At 39.8% G+C, this 19,334-nt stretch overlaps 1 protein-coding gene across 1 annotated transcript; it reads right to left on the bottom strand.

The window, feature by feature from the left end:
* Positions 1-505: 505 nt before the first annotated feature.
* Positions 506-7,729, bottom strand: LOC118816288. Its single transcript, XM_036582813.1, has 6 exons — positions 7,693-7,729; positions 5,061-5,248; positions 4,406-4,560; positions 2,589-3,052; positions 1,912-2,114; positions 506-706 (listed from the first exon to the last, which is right to left on the bottom strand). The coding sequence occupies exons 1-6, from the start codon at positions 7,727-7,729 to the stop codon at positions 506-508; spliced, it is 1,248 nt and encodes a 415-aa protein (XP_036438706.1).
* Between the last annotated feature and the right edge of the window lie 11,605 nt (positions 7,730-19,334).

The following is a 19,334-nucleotide window of genomic DNA, read 5'->3' on the forward strand; positions in this document are numbered from 1 at the left end:
GGTGAATAACTCAGTGACTGGAAAGAAATGCAGAAGCAAATAAAAGCTAAATATGCTCTTAAAAAAGATGGTTATTCAATGGTTCTTTAGTAACTGTAGATCCATGAACCCCTTCAAGAACCCTTTGCATGTTATGAGGTTCTTTGCATTGTGGATTGATGGAGATTGAAGTAGAATGTGCTGTAGATGGTTCTACGCAGAAACCTTTTAAAAAGTGTTCTACAAGGCAACCAAAAAGGGTTCTACTATTGCCACTACATCATCAAAACGGTTCTGTATAGAACCATCTACAGCACATTCTCCATAAATGCAAAGAACAATTTCACCATGCAAAGAACCCTTTAATCATGCAGAGGGTTCTTTGAGTGTTTAAGGTTCTATATGGAACCACTGCCTTTACTAAAGAACCCTTGAAGAACCCTCTGTTTTTAAGGGTGTAGTGTGACTCCTTATAATCACAACTGACGAGCTCGTCTGAAGGAGAGGCACATCAGCTTTTACATCTTTACTGTTGGATGGCTAGTTTAGGGCTGTCGTCAAAGACCTTCAGCTGCTGCAGCCTTTCTTTCACGCTGTCGTATTCTTTCTGCCACACAGCCTGTGAGAGGGAGGCCGGGTCGATCTCCAGGAAACGGTAGGCATCCTTGGACTGCACTCTGAATATCTGAACAGCTCTCCCACAGGACTGACCAAACGCTTCCCAAATCTGTGAAAATGTGACAGATTACAACAGTCAGAGGAGAAGTGGATTCTTTGGGGACACACTGGGTCCACTTAGACCACTTTGACCCATCATTTGATTAGTGTTAAATGTTAACCATGATACTCTTGGGTTAAAGAAGTAATGAGATAAACGTTGTAAGTTAGACGAGACGTCTGCTATACCTGCTGAACTAGCAAGCTATATGGCTATTGCTAACAGCTACAGCTTTATTATCCTTTGTAAGGGAGCACTAAATCATTTTAACCTCGATTTTAGGAATTCTTGTCTTTCTCAAACTTTTGAAAATTGTATTTAGGTCACTCTGCTACAATTAAGACACATGACAGATGCTGCTGATTGTACGTGGTATGCACTTCCCATGCACAAGGATGTAAAGATTGACTGACTGCATTTACATGCACTCAATAATCTGATCATAAATCAGATTTCTGCGGTTATGATTCTTCAAAAGGTCATGTAAACAGCACTGATTCTTAGATTGGAGTATGGTCTAGAAATCTGATGAAGAGGCTGGATTTTAGCTCAGTATTCAGATTTCTCAGTGCTGTAAACTCTTACTCTGATTTCTTTCAGATTTCTCAGTCTGAGCTTGTGTAAAAACAAATGGCAGTACTGTAAATAAGTGAGCAGCACCGCCGTAAGACACAGCGAAACACATTTAGAGTGATGCTGAAACCAAATACAGGCTTGATTTAAATTAAGGATGTAAATATTCATCTTATAGATGATGAATGTTCATATTTTCAGCTAAAGTGACTCGATGTTTAAAAAAAAAAAGCCACAGCATGAAGTCTGAGTTTTACGTTATATTTACATCACGCCTTCTTCTGTGAGTTTATTGGCTGGTTGTAAAACATAAATCTGGTTACTGTCTGACTCATGTAGACCTGGAGTTTCATTATCTGATAACTCAAGTGCATGTAAACATGTTGATTGGAATACTGAAAATCTGATTTTCTGCAGTTATCAGATTATTAAGGGCACATAAATGCACTCGCTCTTACCTGTACTGTTACGCATGGGTTCAAAACATAGAAAAACAACTGTGTGTGTGTATATATATATTAATTTATATAAATGTTGCCAAATTTAACAACCAAATTCAAAATCAACCCAAATCAGTTACTGAATGTCTATGCATGGTCATCTAACGTGATTTTACTTGCATACTGACGGACATCAGTTACCTGTGAGGCTGTACGGATCGACTTCAAAAATTCCTCCTTAAAGTCGGGTTCATCAAGATGTTCACCAACAAAGGTCCTTTCTTTGATGGTGCCCAGCAAGCTGTAGACATTTTCCCAGAAGCCCTTAAGCTGAATAAGAATCTTCTGGATTTTAGTCAGATAACGCTGGACTTCCCCAAGGTAGGTTGGTTCAGGGATAGAATCTAGCAAAAGCAGGGACAGAAGAAACACTTTGAGAAACATGTAACGAACAGGACTAAATATGCAGCATCACAAACATAATGTTCACATTGTCAGCTAAGCTGCCTCTTTGGTTTTTGCAGTTCTCAGCACTTAAGTGAACTTAAAGCCAGGCCAACACTACATCATTTTTAGCCCAATTTTAACTCCAATTTTACTTTGGTGCAGACAAGCACAGATAGATACTGTCCTGTTTAGCTTTATATGTATCATGTGATTGTTGGGGGGTGGGGTATGGGTTCGGTCAGGGTGGAGGGGTTCGAGTCGGGGTCGGGCCAGGTTTGGGGGGCGTATGGGTTCGGTTCGGCCCGGGTTTGGGGGGGGTATGGGTTCGGGCCAGGGTTGGGGGGTATGGGGTCGTCAGGTCGGGGTCAGGGGGTGTTGTGTTGGGGGGTGTCGGGGGGGATGAACATACATTGACAGATAAAGCCACTCACCTTTGTCAAGCTGTAGTTTGGCCAGCTTCATCCGCCAGTCGATTATCTGGACCTGCAGGTTCCACTGTTGTTGTTTCAGTGAAGTCTTTTCAGCACTGAGTTGATTCAGTTCTGACTCAAGCGCCTTGATGTTTTCAGCCACAGCAGGAGCGTTTCTTGCTTCATAGAAGGCCTTTAGTAGAGGACCAATGAAAGGCACAAGAGCTGCCAAGATGGCCAGCCTGCTGCTTTTAGCAGCCGCATCTCTTACAAGATTCTGGAGCTCACGATTTTTGGCATCAATCTTCTTCTCTGTTTCTGTGAGCTGTGCAGTGGTTTTATTCAGCTCGGCTTCCAATTTCTTTACAGTTTCCATCATTGCTGCAATATCTTTGGAAAGCTGACTGAGTTGTTTGTCTGTCTCTTTCTTTTCAGTGATGATGTCACTGGTAGTCGTAGCCACATCTCTGTTGTGTATGTCATACCTGAATGTGAAATACTGAAGTCAGTCATGCAATGTCTTGTAGTCAGCAGTTCTCGAGTTCTTTCAGTGTGTCTGTTTATATGAGCTCTATCTGTCCTCTGTACAGTTGTATGGAAAGTTTGGGCACTGCTGGTCAGATTACATATTTTGTTTTGCATACTTTTGAAATAAAAAGATCAAAGCAAGCTCTGCAGCAATCTTTAAAAAAAATAGCCTTTTTCCTGCAAATTTGAATGCAGAAACTTTATATTACATCAACTCAAAAAAACAAAATAGCAAATGTGGCATGTGTGAAAGTTTGGAAACTCTGCTAAGTCAGTACTTAGATTCCACAGCTAATAGCATAAGCACTTCTTGTAGCCAGCTAGGAGTTTGTCTGCTGTTGTTTTAGGAAATTTCACCCACTTTTCCTTGTAGAACACTTCCGGTTCTGCCATATTCCTGGAGTACCTCAGTCTAAATCTGGGAACTGTGAGAGCCCTTCCTAAAACTTCAGCTTGAATTTTAGTAGTTCAAAGTGGATTTTAGATCATTGTCTAGCCTCATTTTAGCTTCAGATTTTTTTATAGATTATGTCACATTTGCTTCCAAAATTGCACATTTAGTGGAACCCATTCTTACTTCTACCCTTGGTTTGTTTTAGGGCCACTGGTTGCCTCACAACTCCAAAACATAATATCAATTCCAACGCTTCACAGCTGGCACAGTGTTCTCTTCATCAAATGCTGCTCTTTTTTTTTCTTGAAGCATACTTTCGGTGATTGTGGCCAAAAAGTTTAATCGTTACTGCATCTGTCCACAGCGCTAGTTTCCAGAATGTCTCTGGTTTATCTGGATGTTGTTTTGCATACCTCAGAGTTCTGTGATGTCACAGGTTCTTTTCTGATGACTGTCCTATGCATATCAACACTGCATGATAGAACAATGCACCACCCCCACTGTGTCAGCTAAACCTTCCTTTGCTGTCTTCCTTTGCGATCCAAAACTTTGCACATGCCATGTTTGCTATTTTATTCGTTTACATTCTGCATTCAAATCTGCAGAAAATGTATTTTTAATAGTTTGCTGGAAGGTTGTTTTTCACTTTTCACTTCAAAAATCATCAAAATATGTAATTTGGCCGTTGGTGCCCAACGATTCTCATAAAACTTGAATAACAGACAAGTTTCCTGTGTCTTATAGAATATTGAAGTGAAACAGGGAAACTGAAGAACACAGCAAACACCTTTGCTGATTTTCAAGGTTTTAGTGCCACACATCCCTCTACAATCAGAACAGCAAGACTTCACAACATTCATACCCGATTTAATCTGCACAAACTTGTTCAAAATACACAAAATATGAATATTGTTACCTCTCCACCATCTTTTCCACATCACGAATAATTTCATTGATCCATGTTCTTGCTTTCTCCAGGTACTGCACAGCCAGTGTTGGTTTATTTTTCTCAACAGCGTGAGTCAGCATGGGAAACAGTGATGAAACCAAGTTCTGACTGGTGCCCACACACTGTGATGGATAGAAGATTGTGATGTGTAAGTTTATATTTTGTCACAAGTTGTCCAATCCAGTGAAGGTTAAACATTGCTAATAGGGCTAACTGCTATTTAATTGTAATGAAATTTATGATCACATTTGTATTTAAAAATGAATAAAAAAGCCCAAAATCCAAAGTGCATCATATAAAAACACACAATAAAATACATGTCTCTGCATTGAAAAAGACTGACATTCGTAAGTGGAGACTGTTTTTGGTTCTGAATTGGTTTATATTTAGCAGAAACCTGTTCTGAATGGATTTCTAATAAGCAGAACCTGGTCCTGAGTGGGTTTCTGATAATCTGATTAGTTGAAACGGGGTCTGAAAGGATTTCTAATGAGAAGAAACTGGTTCTAAATGGGTTTCTAATAAACAAACTGGTTCTGAATGGGTTTCTGATCAGCAGGAACTGGTTCTGATTGAGTCTCTGTTCACACCACGCGGACAGATTTGAGAAAGTGTAACAGACCTTCAGCAGAACAGCTTCAGAGGATCCGAAGAGAAGTTGGGTCTCCACTGCTCGCATCCGGAGCAGCCTCTCCAATTTTGGGAATTTAGCCAGACACAGGTAGGAGAGGTGGTACAGCAGGGAGACCTGCTGAGACGACGGGAGGAGCTCCTCAATGAACCCTGGGCTCCATGAGGTCGGCACAACTGCTGTGATTTCCACAGAAATACATAAATAAATTCGCTATTCTGGGAGAAAAAGCCAGTTGATAATAGAATATATTAAATGATTGGTATTGGTTTACTTGCCGTCACTGTTAGCCATCATATTTAAAGACAGGGGGTTTGGTGTTCTGTGTTTTCCTAAAGATCAATGAAAATGTTTTACAGGAGTGCTGAGAAATGTATCGTTCGCTAAATGTTTGTTAGAAGTTTTAAAAATGAAAAGTTAAATATAGAGAGAATCTTACCTGTGGAGCTGTGCGGACTGTGCCTCTTGAAGACGTTCAATTCTGTGTTCTCACTGTTGTGCTTTTATACTGTAAGTGTTCCACGTCATTTGAGAAATATGTGAAGAGTAGGATTTTTCGGATTAGCGTGGGATTTTTTGCCTTGCCCATTGTCATTTATTTGGATAAGGAGAATGTGATAGAACATGTTCATGGAGAATCGGGAAAACCTGAGAGAATGACTGTAGAATGAGGAACACGTGTCTGCCCACTCTTAAAAATGAAGGTGCCAACTGGATCCAAAGATGGTCCTCTGTAGACTGACAAGGTGGGAGTGTCTAAGAGTGGACAGTGAGTGGACACAGTGTTTAAAAACTCCAGCAGCACTGCTGTGTCTGATCCACTCAGACCAGCACAGCACACAGTAACACACCACCACCATGTCAGTGTTACTGCAGTGCTGAGAATGACCCACCACCCAAATAGTACCTGCTCTGTGAGGGTCCATGGGGGTCCTGACCACTGAAGAACAGGGTAAAAGGGGGCTAACAAAGTACGCAGAGAAACAGATGGACTACAGTCTGTAACTGTAGAACTACAAAGTGCACCTATATAGTAAGTGGAGCTGATAAAATGGACAATGAGCGTAGAAACAAGGAGGTGGTCACAATGTTATGCCTGATCGGTGTGTATTTCCTTTTTTATTAACAAAAGTAATCCTAGATTACTGTACACCACAATATCTAAACCATCTAAGAAACAGAGAGCTACTGAGCATCAGAGACTATGAATGCACAACTGGATTCCACCAATATTTAAATCACAGAACTCTGAGGTATGCAAAACAACATCTAGATAAACCAGAGACATTGTGGAAACTAGCGCTGTGGACAGATGCAGTAACAATTAAACTTTTTGGCCACAATCACCGAAAGTATGCTTCAAGAAAAAAAAAGAGCAGCATTTGATGAAGAGAACACTGTGCCAGCTGTGAAGCGTTGGAATTGATATTATGTTTTGGAGTTGTGAGGCAACCAGTGGCCCTAAAACAAACCAAGGGTAGAAGTAAGAATGGGTTCCACTAAATGTGCAATTTTGGAAGCAAATGTGACATAATCTATCAAAAATTTCAGAATTCTCAGAAATGACTTATTGCATCAGTGTAATACATATATGGTTTGAAATGGCAGAACCTACTGTTTCTATAAGTAGTGGCATCATCGCGGTGCAGTGAATCCATTGTGGATAAACACCTAAAAAAAATGGACTCTCCTTCAAAGATTCTTCAATCAAAACTCTGTTTACATTCAGTGTAATGTTTCTGAGAATCTCATGATGTCATCATTGTTGCTGATTCATCAAAGAGTCAAAAAAAGGGGGTCTGTGCCTCTTAAAAAAAAACAAACAAAAAAAAAAAAAAAAAACAAAAAAAAACACAACCCTCTCACTGTATTTCCACTGCTATTATTCACTTCTAGGGCTTCTAAAATATTTACATGATGCCTCAAGTCAAATATTTGATTAGATCAGTCAGTTTTATCCACCGGAAATGCTTGAATTATCCAGTGCTGAAAGGAAAGGTAGAAAATGGCGCCGGGGGCCATGAATGGTGCTTGGACTTGGCCTTGTAGTTGTTTAAGAACATGAACTTGCTCTTTCGTGCAATCATTCATTTTTTTTTATTATTTATTTAGACAGTCTGTGAAGCCTCCTGTTCTGCAAAGCACTCCAGCCAGTGAGCCTGGTGGGTAAGTATTACAGGGGGATTTCTGGGCAAACGTTGCAAGAATATATTTTATTCACAGTCAGTAGAAGTAAATAAACTAAGACTAGTTTCAGTTATTTTATTATAGAGAACAACCATCAACATCATGTGCTGTGGCTGCCAGTAAGCCTGCTGCTGCCCCCTCCACTGTGCCTGCAATATTTACACCCAGAAGGTCACCTAGGAAGAACATCAGAAGACCCTCTGCTGTATCTGCTCTTCCTGTGAGGACTTCTCCAAGGAAAGCCCCCTCTGTACAGAGACGTTTATTCACAGTTGTGGAAGAAGAAGAGTTAGGCAAAAAAGGAGAAGCCAAAGAGGACTGAAAAAAGCAACTGCTCCCAAGAGACCAGCCCCAAAGTCCCAACCAGCGTTTCCTCCTCAGACTAGAAAGAGAAGTGCTTCATTCTCTTGGGCTACATCTGCAGAACAGGTCAGACCTCCAGTACGGCGAGCAAGCACCCCCGCTCCACCCATTATCCAAGAACCAGAGAGGTGGATGAATGAGGATGAAGGGGATACCGAGCCTTTTCAGCATAAAGTCTGTCCTGCCCGAGCTCCAGGGTCACTACTTGACTTGACACAAGATTACAGCGTACGTCAGCTTTTTCAGCTTTTCTTTTTTCAGGATGGTGATTGCTACCATCTGCAACAATACTAACAAACAAGCTGAAATAAAAAAAGGAGAAGAAATATAAATGGCAACCTGTGGGATTTACAGAGTTCCTCAACTTCTGTGGAATCCTTGTTCATGGACATTGTTCGTTGGCCCACAGTTAGAGATTACTGGTGGATGGACAACATGTGGCAGATTCCTCTTATAAGGAAAGTGATGTTGAGGGACAGGGTCCAGGCCATTAGCTGGAGCCTGCACATCAGTGACCCAGCTTCAGATAGCCTGAATAACGCCAAAAAGGGAACCGCAGAGTACGACAGGCTGGGAAAAATCAGGCCTCTGATGGAGAGGATGAAGTTTGCTTGTAAAGCATTCTACCATCCACGGAAGCATGTCTGCATCGATGAAAGGATGGTACCAACAAAAGCAAAGACGGGGCTGAAGATGTACATGAAGGACAAACCACACAAATGAGGCTATAAACTGTTTGTCCTGTGTGACTCGGCAAATGGTTACATGTGTGACTTTACAGTTTACACTGGCAAAGACTGGCACAAAACTGGCCTTAGTCTCAGCTACGATTCAGTAGTTTCCCCTCACGAAACCCAGCTTTCTTGGAACCGGATACACTCTGTACTGTGACAACTTCTACACAAGTCCCACTCCGTTCAAGGACCTCTTCAAAATGAAGTTCGGCGCCTGCGGCACCGTCAGAGAAAACAGAATAGGATTCCCAAAAACTCTGGTCAACTCTCTGACAAAAAAATCTGAGCGGGGCAGCCTGAGGTGGATCAGGGATGGTGCACTACTATTTGTGAAGTGGCTGGACACCAAGTCTCCATGTGCTCCACCACTTACCCTCAAACCTATGCTGGGAACGTGGTCTCCAGCAGACAGAAGCGAGCAGATGGAGCATGGCAGGACAAACAATTTCACATTCCTGAGGCAATCAGAAAGTATAACAAATACATGGGTGGAGTGGACTTGTCCTGTTGCATAGAATTGCTTCTCCAAATGGCACTCCCAGATGACATCTCCCTAGGCCTTCACAGAGGGGAAAAAAGATTTTGCACTTTGTGTTTATAGTGTTATTCAAAATATTTTTATTTTGACCATTTTACAATATCTACCATTTTATTTATGTAGATTAAGTTTATATTTTTGTACATGGTTCTTTCAGTTCTAAATAAACCAGTATTTATCTAATCATTTTGTGGAAGGACTCTTTATTATAATAGTAATTGTTCTTATAAGCAGCTGATAGTAAACACCCAGTGTACTAAAACAGTTTTTATTAGCTGGAATATTAGCCAAATTGGCCCTGAACAAAAAACTCAAAGGCTTGACCGCTGTGACGGTCAGAGTTTTAGCAATCTGCATGTATCTTGCAGGTGAGAATATCAAGAAAAACAAGTCCGCCTGATGCTACTCCTATACTGTGTCACAGTCATAAGCCATGTAATAAACAATCATCAAAAGTCTTAAATTTTCAACTCAGACACTATTCTAACCATTTTTTAAAATCTATCTAAAGTGTGAATTGATTGGAACTCTGTACATTCAAAAATAAGTAAAGAAAAAAAAAACAGGCGCTTGGTAAAAATATTGATCAAAACATGTCCAATTTCATAAAAATATCAAACTTCTGTTGACATTCACATCTCAAGTGATGACATATTTGAGAAGCCACATGTCTTCTGAAAAAAACAACATATAGCATGTGGCTGTTTTATACAATTACTGTGTTACAACAGCTGAAAGAGGAACTGACAAAAACGGGGAAACACACACCAAATAGGGCTAGGGCTATGTGGCACTTTTCACTGTAACACTTTATAATTCACGGTATTAAAACATAACTAACTTTTCATTTCATTTCATTTCATTTCATGCAAATGTCAGTTTGGCTCACTGATGAACAAATAATGTCAAGTTACAGGCCACAATTTTTCTAAAGAAATCAAAATTAGAATCACTCAAAATTCCTGGTGTATTCCTACAATATTTTTTCAATAATAAATCCATAAGCAACTATAACTATACTTATACTATATATGCCTAGCAACTGTAACTATACTTGGGATACCTCTGAAAAACTTTACAGTATACCGCAGCATATTTATAAATTTGAAATCTTGCCCAATTTCCCAAGAAATTTATGGAAAAAGTGAATTGTTACTTTATTTTTTAAAACAAATTTTACTTTATTTCTCAAGTCAAAGAGAGGAGATGCATAAGATCTCAAAGTGTGAAAGACCACATTGCTATAAAAGAGCATTTCCAGAAGAAGAATTGCTAAAACAAAGTTTTTGCTGCCATAGAAGCTGGCATTCGCACCGCTATGGCGAGTAAGTTAGCAGCCGGCCAACGCTGGAGTAGCCAGCCAACATGGGATCCCTCAAGTACCAGGGGGTATTTCACACACTGAGCTACAGTACATTAAGTAGGCTAAGGTAAGATGTGTTAACTGTACAACTGCACATGCATGTGTTGTCAGCTAGAATCTATTTTAGGTGAATCTAGTGCTACTTGGAAAGGCTAAAGTTTGTCACCTAGCCAAAGATTTTTCACTCATGTTCAATACTTTTCTGTCTGACTAGCTTTATTAATATACTCATGAAGGACCTGCAGCCTAAGCTGAGTAACTTCTACAGCCTAAAATAACAATTTATGGGCTCACACTATAAAATTTTTGCTCTGATGTACATGCTATGATGTAGGTGCTCACACTGAACATGAAACGCAGCCACTACCCACTCCAAAAATATGTATCAACCTATCAGTGTGACTGGGATGGCACCCCTCTTGTCGCTGGGATGGCACCCCTCATGTCACTGGCATGATACCCCTCTTGTCGCTAGGGTGGCACCCCTCTTGTCGCTGGGATGGCACCCCTCTTGTCGCTGGGAAGGTATCTTTTGTTGCTGGAATGGTACCCCTCTTGTCGCTGGGATGGCACCCTTGAAAATACCTTAAGTAAAGGAACATAATTGTACCATTTTCTATTAAATTTATATTTGTTTACATTGTATTGACTGTCTTATCCTGAGGCTTCTTACTTTATTGTTCTATTTCAAAACATTAGATTACATAAAGATAGAAATTTGTATATTTGCCCTGGGAAAAACATATTTAAGGTACACAGCTGGATCTCAAACTTACTGTTGGATCTTAGAGGGGACATTTACATTGTTTGTCCCTTGAGTGTAAAATGTACCTCTACAGACTCGTTTACTCTGAGAGTGTACAGACAGCTCTATCTATGCACAATTTCCAATAAAGCCGTTTCATTCAGAACATGCTGTACCCATGAGTACAGAGCAAAAACACTGAGAAAGTGTGTTACAGCAGCTTTGCCTACTGTGCAGTGTGCACTGAAACTAAAATGTACATCATAAGCTGATGTACATGGGTAAGTGGGGATAAAATGAACAGCGTATTTTATAGTCAGAAAAAAAAACTGTTAACTTTCATAGCACACTATTGAAAACTTTCTCCATTTTTGTCATTTTTCATTTTTTGATATAATGAAAAAGTCAGTTGCCATTCATGTTGTGTCAAAATTTAATTATGAACAGACCAAGAGAAATGGTCCAAATTTACTTCGAAAAAAAATTCTCCATTTACTTCCATCACAAGTTAAGAACATTTTTCCTTGTCCTGTAAAGTTACGTTTTTGGAGATATGAGGTGTGTACGATGTGGATTTTAGTGCAGAAAATTTTTTAACGTTTTTTTTTTTTTTCACCTGTGTAGAGCAGTTTGTGTGACTTGAGTTTACAGTTTCTCTAACTGTAAGACAAGCAAATGATATTCTGGACATTGAGAATCACTTCCCCCTCAGACTGCACGTCAAACGACAGCTGAAGAAGCTCAAACTCAGCCTGATATTGAGGTTTAGTTGGCAACGACAAAATGGAGCTCAAAATGTTTTACAATGCTGACAGATGGAGCCGACTTTGTTCTTCTGATTTTAAGCTGTGATGCAGAGATTTTTTTTTTCAAATTCTCAGAGAACTAAGGTGTGTTTGCTAACATCAGACCTAATCGTTCCAGGAAGTGTAAAGTGCTTTCACAGGGTTTTCCCCATATGGAATTTCCTCCAAAGCCAATCTAAACACTTCACTGAAAGATTATTATGTCTGATGTTATAAACCACACCTTAATTATCTGTAAAAACAACCACTATGCATTAGGCAGTACAGCACATTGTATTGTGTAATAACACTGAGAATTACAATGCAGATTTTCACCATTAAAACAGTTGTTTCAGATACAGAAGAATGGATTCATATAATCTGATCAAACAGATGTAACAAATGTTGAATAGCCCCTCATCGTTTTGATACAACTTGATTGGCAAATCAATATCGAGCCCCAATCTAATTTTTTTGTGACAGTCATTAAAACAGCATAATACCTGATGTAGGCAATACAAACTATCCAATCAAGGAAGATGTTCTTCTGATTTTAACACGCTGGCATGCAGAGTTTTGTTTTACAAATTCCAGAGAACTAAGGTGTTGTTAATAACAGACATATTAGTTTTTCCAGAGAAGTGTAAAGTGGTTTCAGAGGAATTTCCACATCTGTACAGGGTAATGACTTTTGTTATATAACACTGAAAGTGACAGTACAGATGTTCACCATTAAAACGGTTTCATTTCAGATACAGAAGAATGTTCATATAGTCTGTGATCATGACTAATGTTGACTAGCCCCTCAGCGTTTTTATACTCCTTGACTGAAATAATTCATCTCAAATCAGTGACCAGCTTATCAACACTCAAATGCCTTCATGGTCATATTCCCCCATCTTAAATATCCTCATGCTCTTTTAACCCAAAACGGTCAACTGATGAGGCTGACGTTACTGTTCGAGCTTATTTAGTTGGATTTGTCAGGACAAATTTTGTCCACACATTTTCAGTTCTAGTTAATCTTGGTTCAATAAATTGTTGACCAACTGACCACTTTATAAGTATGGAAGTCCAGAGGCCATGAGGTAGTTATAATTTTCTGGATTGTTATCTTGAAATAACGAGTTAACTATCTTGTGATCTACAAAGATAAAGTTGTCTTGAGATCACAAGATAATTAACTTTATCTCAAGATAACAATCCAGGAAATTATAACAGCTCATGGCTTCTCTGGACTTCTGTATATAAGGTTGTGTGAACATATTACATCATATGGTGAAAGTGGAATCCAGTATTCCAGACTTTTAGGATGCTTTCCTACCTGCCTTGTTTAGTGTGGACCCATCAATTTTTGGTCTACCAAAAATCGTCAGACTTCCAAGTGACTGATTCTGTTCAGCACTGATAGAAATGCATTTTTGTGATATTGTTTTTGCAGCATGAGCTACAAACAGTAAAATAATAACCTTTGATTTTGTCACATGGATGGCAAAAATGTACTGAATGACAGACCTGACTGATTACATTCAAACTGACAAAGCAATCAAAGAAGCAAAAATCAAGTAAGGTTTATTATTATTGCTTTGACTGTGATTCACATTGACATTAAGCACCTCTATTTTAAATGGTGGTGAATATGAAGGTGACAGAGCACTCGCATCCTAGCAAAATGAACCAATAAACAAGCACTGATGTGTAATGAGGTGCACTTTAGGCACTGCAGTGTGAAACCTCTGGCTGGGACTTTAGCAAATGAACTAGGCAAGAAACAGCAAAGTTGCACAGGATGATGTCTGCACACCGGTTATAAACATAGATTGAATAGTGATTTAAATTTTTTATAGTATTGCTGATCATATCTCCCATGTGCATCTGCCACCCTAAAAAGGAATTTGCCATTCAATGACACACACTAAGTTATATGAATGTATAATCTAGATTTGTATTGTTGGACTTTAGTAATATTTTTCTGAGAGCACCACGGTAACAGCTATTTCCAAACTCGCTCCTTCCCAAACTCCAAAATTGCACCATTACTCCTCTCTTTTTCCTCCTATGACATAAACATGCTTGTTCAGACTTGAGCATCACTGAGAAGCTCCCTCAGCTGTGCATGATGCTCTAAAACCACCACTGGCTCTCACACTATGAGCGTTACTTGGTGTTACTCTCCACACGCTACCCCTTAGTGTCAACTACAATAACAAATTTATGGGCTCACACTATAAAATTCTTGCTCTGATATACATGCAATGATGTAGGTGCTCACACTGAACAAGAAACGCAGCCACTACACTACAAAAATAGGTACCAACCTATCAATGGGGTGGTACCCCTCTGGTCACTGGGGTGGTACCGCAATGGAGGTTCAAGAGGCGTCCAATCCAGACAAACCAGAGCTCTGGTCAGCTGTCTCAAGCTCTGCAATGTAAGTCCTCAGCTAACCATACACAGAGAAACTACCACTATTGTCAGAAAATTGCATGAACCAATCACTTCCCTGCATTTTACAGACTAATTACATTGATCAAGAACAGCAAAGAGGTTTTGGGATTAGACACAAACAAAAGCATATCATCAGCATAAAGCATAAGCTTATGTCCTGCGTTTTGTACCTGAAGACCAGGGATTGTGTCGTCTTGTCGGATGGCCATGGCCAGTGGGTCTAAGTCTAAGGTGAAGAGGAGCGGAGAGTGGGGGCACCCTTGTCTCATGCCCCTTCATAAAACAAAAGGGGGAAGATAATGCCATTAGTGAAAACACTGGCCTGGATAAAGTATTTATGAGCTTGACCCATTGAATAATTCCCAAAGCCAAAAGTTTCCATGGTTAAAAAACAAATATTTCCACTCCACCCTGTCAAAAGTGTCCTCCACATCAAAAGATATATCGGCAAAGGGAGGAGAGATAAATGATGCCGCACACATAATATTAATGAAACATCTAACACTGTCCGTTATACAGGGAGATTCGCTCAAAAGAGGCCCCGAATATTCTGTAATAACTCTCTCTAGGATGAAGCAATCTGAACGAAACAACGTGCAATGTGCTCCTCAGTATATGGAGCTCCAAAAAAGCCAGGATGCCCCTGCGTCGGAGCGATGAGGTAGGTGCCGGACAGCCGTCGCCATGTTTAACCTCTGTTTGCAACTTCTGGGTGCAGACCCCCGTACCCCTTCATGTGTCTGGCAGAAAACGGAGATCACTTCCAGCATCGCATGTAATGCAATTGATTACACAGACGTCAAGGCGTGTAGCAGATTTTTTTGGTTCAGATTGCTTCATCCTAACGGGAGTTACAGCAGAACATTCGGGGCCTCTTTCAAGTGAATCTCGCTGTAGCACAAGCCTTTACGAAGCCTACCTGGTCTGGGTGGATCAGTGATGGGATAACTTTGTCTAGTCTATTAGCTAATATTTTAGAAACGATTATTAGAAGATTAAGTTTTGGCACTCCAAAGAATCTTTATTCTTTTCCAGAATAAGAGAAATTAGGGCTTCTGACAGGGATGGAGGGAGACTGCCTCTGACCAGTGATTTGCTGTACATATCTAAAAGTACAAGTGCTAGCTCCTCTACATGATTTTTATACAATTTAGATGTGAAACCATCTACGACCCGGAACTTTAGTATTAGGTAACTGTTTAATAACTGAGATTACTTCAGCTTTAGTTAAGGGATAGTCAAGCTTATTTATTTGATCCTCGGTTAGTCTGGGCAAGATGGGAAGGACTGAAGTGATGTTTTGAGTATTTGTAAACTTCTGCTGTATAAAGTTTAATATAATACTTTCTCCAGGACTGAAAGTTAATGACTTAAATGGTACTGAGTAAAAATGACTCTACTCACAATATAATTGAGTAAAAAAAATATAAGTATTATGAATTTACAATACTCAGGAAAACAGAAAAAAGATAAACAGCCCCCGCTTGACTTACTTAAAAAAAACAAACAAGTATAGTTTCACTAGTTATTATGATAAAAAATGAAACTGCTGTTTTTGCACTGTAGAAGCACTATAAAAAGTGTAAAGTCTGTGTGGGGTAAATTTATCTAGAATGGACTTTTTTCTTAAAATATAACTGTCTTAAGCACAGTATGCTGAAAGAACCTGAAATTCTCCCTTTTTGCACACTAATTTATGTCCAGAGATGGTGTGCAGTCCCAAATTTGGAGGCCTGTTTTCCGTCTTTGTCATAGACTTCACTGTCCATTTCATTTTTGCACTGTTTATCCCACATACTCAACTGGTCATCAAACGGTGGTAGTTACTGTTGCGACTTTGGACAAACTTTACAGAACACAGGTAAAAACCCCATTCAACCTAATGAGAAACTGTAGAACAGACTCAGTTTATATCACAATACCTACATTTAGAGTCAGTTATTCATTCAGCCTAATGGGAAACTGTAGAACAGACTCAGTTTATATCACAATACCTACATTTAGAGTCGGTTATTCATTCAGCCTAATGGGAAACTGTAGAACAGACTCAGTTTATATCACAATACCTACATTTAGAGTCGGTTATTCATTCAGCCTAATGAGAAACTGTAGAACAGACTGAGTTTATTTATTTATTTTTTCTTTAAACAATTTCTGGGTCTTTCAATGCCCACATCCTGACACATAATCGCTCTCAAGCTGGGCCAGTTCTTTAAAGGGGAATTCTGAGATTAACATGTCGGCGTAATTAAATGATTAGGATGTAAACAGAGCCGGAGTGGTTTGTGTGAAACGCTCTGTTCCAGAGTCAGAATTGTTCTTAGTGGTGGTGATAGGAACCAGACGTCCACCGTCTACAGCAATGTTACTTGTTGGTATAATCACAATTGTTTCGTCCTTTAAACATAATCACACATTTGATCTGACATGTAGTGCAAAAAGTGCTACGACTCCATTTTACTGTTTATGTACACTCATAACTTTGTTTTTGGCAACACTTTAGCATACAGGGACGATAATGCGCTCATTAAGTCTTAACAGGCATTCACATTATTTTCTATATGTTTATATTTACATTTATATTTGCTGCTCAGTTTTTTTTAGCGGTACATACTTTATATATGTACTTCAGTACTTTAGTACTTGTTGTATCTGTATTTATTTCCCACTGCACATCCTTTTTCTCATTTGTGCTCTGTCTATTTTATGCTTATATATAGTTATCTTTATATCTTTTACTTTTTATGCTGACACCTGCACAAATTCATTCTACGTCTGGTATTTGGTGAATAAAGACTCTGATTCTCTCTCTGATGACAGCAATTTGCATCTCATGCTTACTGATGCTAATATCTCATGCATGTATTATGCACAGTCTGTGCTTTTTAAAATAAACTACATACAAACGAATCATTGCCTGCCATTCAGACACGTTTATTCATTCAATTGCAGATTTATTTCACCAATCCAGATGTGCTTTTTCACCCTCTGTGCTCTTTTCTCCTGCTGTAAGAATGGAATGTTTTATTTCAGGCACAACGTACAATGACTCTGTCTCTGCTGTCTTTGGGATCAAATAAGAGCGTTTAATGGCAGCACGAAGTCACGATTAGAGGAGCGTAGAGTATCCTAAACCCAGTCTGCAGTAAAAGTATAATTACTATGTTGAGATGTGAACAAATTCATTCATAGTGGTTTGAGGGGAAATTTGGATGACTATCGATAGTATTCCAATTCCACGTCACAAAACGCTGTCACCATTTTGGTAGGCAACATTAAGTTCATTTAGCAGTGTTGTGGCTGTTTGTAATGAGAAGGCCATAACCGATCCAGCAAAGGCAGGAAAACAGTTTAACACTTTTAAAATCATATTTTTTTTTTTTTGTTTTTTTTTTATTTTTACCCGATTTTCTCCCCAATTTAGTGGCTCCAATTCCACCCGCTAGTTAGGACTCCCCCAATCACACGATGCTATCAACGCTAGGAGGACGAAGGCTAACACAGGCTTCCTCCGAGACCTGTGAAGCCAACCACCGCTTCTTTTCAAGCTGCCGCTCATGCAACGTCATTGGACAGCCGAACGCGCTCGGAGGAAAGCGCCAACCGCCAGATCTGTTACGTCAGCTAACAGACGCCTGCGCTGACTAGCATCGCGCTGAGTGATGGGGGGAGAAGGAGGGACCATCCTACCCACCCAGAGAGAGCGAGGCCAATTGTGCTCTCTCGGACTCCCGGCTATGGACGGCTGTAGCATCACCAGGGATCGAACTCGCAATCTCCTGATGATAGGGCCAACGCTTAGACGGTTGCGCCACTCGGGAGCCATTAAAATCATATTTTTAAGGCATAAACAAATAAATTTGCATGTATTGTTTTGATTTTATTTGATTTGTTCTAAAGGGCTGAGATTTGTTATTTCTGCATCCCCAACTTCATATGAGCACACTTTATGGCATGCAAAAAAATAAATAAAAATAGTGCATATACCTTTAGAAGTGCGCTCATTAATGTAGTAGGTGAAGTATATAAGTGTGTGGTTTGGGACGCAGTGTTAGGCCAGCCAGTGAGACGCGATCAGCAGCTGCTCTGCTGTGCTGCTCGTTAGCTGCTCATCAAACACCTCCAAGAGAAAGTTGAGGTGTTTGTTTTGTGTTGATATTTGTTTTATGTTTAAGGACATGAAGTGAAGGTTTTCCTCTACGGAAGTCTCGCTGGAGACGGAGAGTTAGTGTGCTAATGTTAGCATTATCTTGGCTATTATCTCGCCCAGCACATCACCGGGGTCCAGCTCCCAAACCTGAGGAAGACCAGGAGGATTCTAAAGGACTCCACCCACCCAAGGCACTGTCTGTTCTCACAGCTGCCGAGCGGGAGGAGGTACAGAAGCATAAAGTCCAGAACCAGCCGGTTTCAAGGCAGTGTCTTCCCCCCCGGGCCATCAGGCTGCTGAACAGCCAGTAGTGCTGGTGTATCGGTCTATAGGCCTGTCACTGCACCTCTGAGTCATCATCATTAATATGATCTCCATGGACAATCCACACCTCATCCACACCAACAGACTCACTCTGAACTCACTGCACCTTAAATCTAACAAATCTATACTTACACATATAGACTGACATCTTGTACATCTTCTTCTATCCATGTCTTGTATAATCTGGAAGATCCCTATATCAGTATTCTATCTCCTGTGTACCTGCATCTCATTTATTATCTACCTCAGACTAACTGCACATATGGAAATGTGTACAGCTGTACATATCAGTTTTATTTCATAACTTATTACTGTACAACTGTACACTGGAAAGTGCAATAGTAGTGTATATTGTGTATGTGTATATATTTAGAGTTGGTGTGTATATATCTCTTTTTTCTTCTTATATATACACCGATCAGGCATAACATTGATTGTTTTATCCTTGTTTCTGTGCTCATTGTCCATTTTATCAGCTCCACTTACTATATAGGTGCACTTTGTAGTTCTACAGTTACAGACTGTAGTCCATCTGTTTCTCTGATACTTTGTTAGCTCATTGTCCACTCTATTAGACACTCAGTCCACCCTGTAGATGTAAAGTCAGAGACGATAGCTCATCTGCTGC

The sequence above is a fragment of the Colossoma macropomum genome, unplaced genomic scaffold (assembly GCF_904425465.1).
Source record: "Colossoma macropomum unplaced genomic scaffold, Colossoma_macropomum, whole genome shotgun sequence".
NCBI classification, from domain to species: Eukaryota; Metazoa; Chordata; class Actinopteri; order Characiformes; family Serrasalmidae; genus Colossoma; species Colossoma macropomum.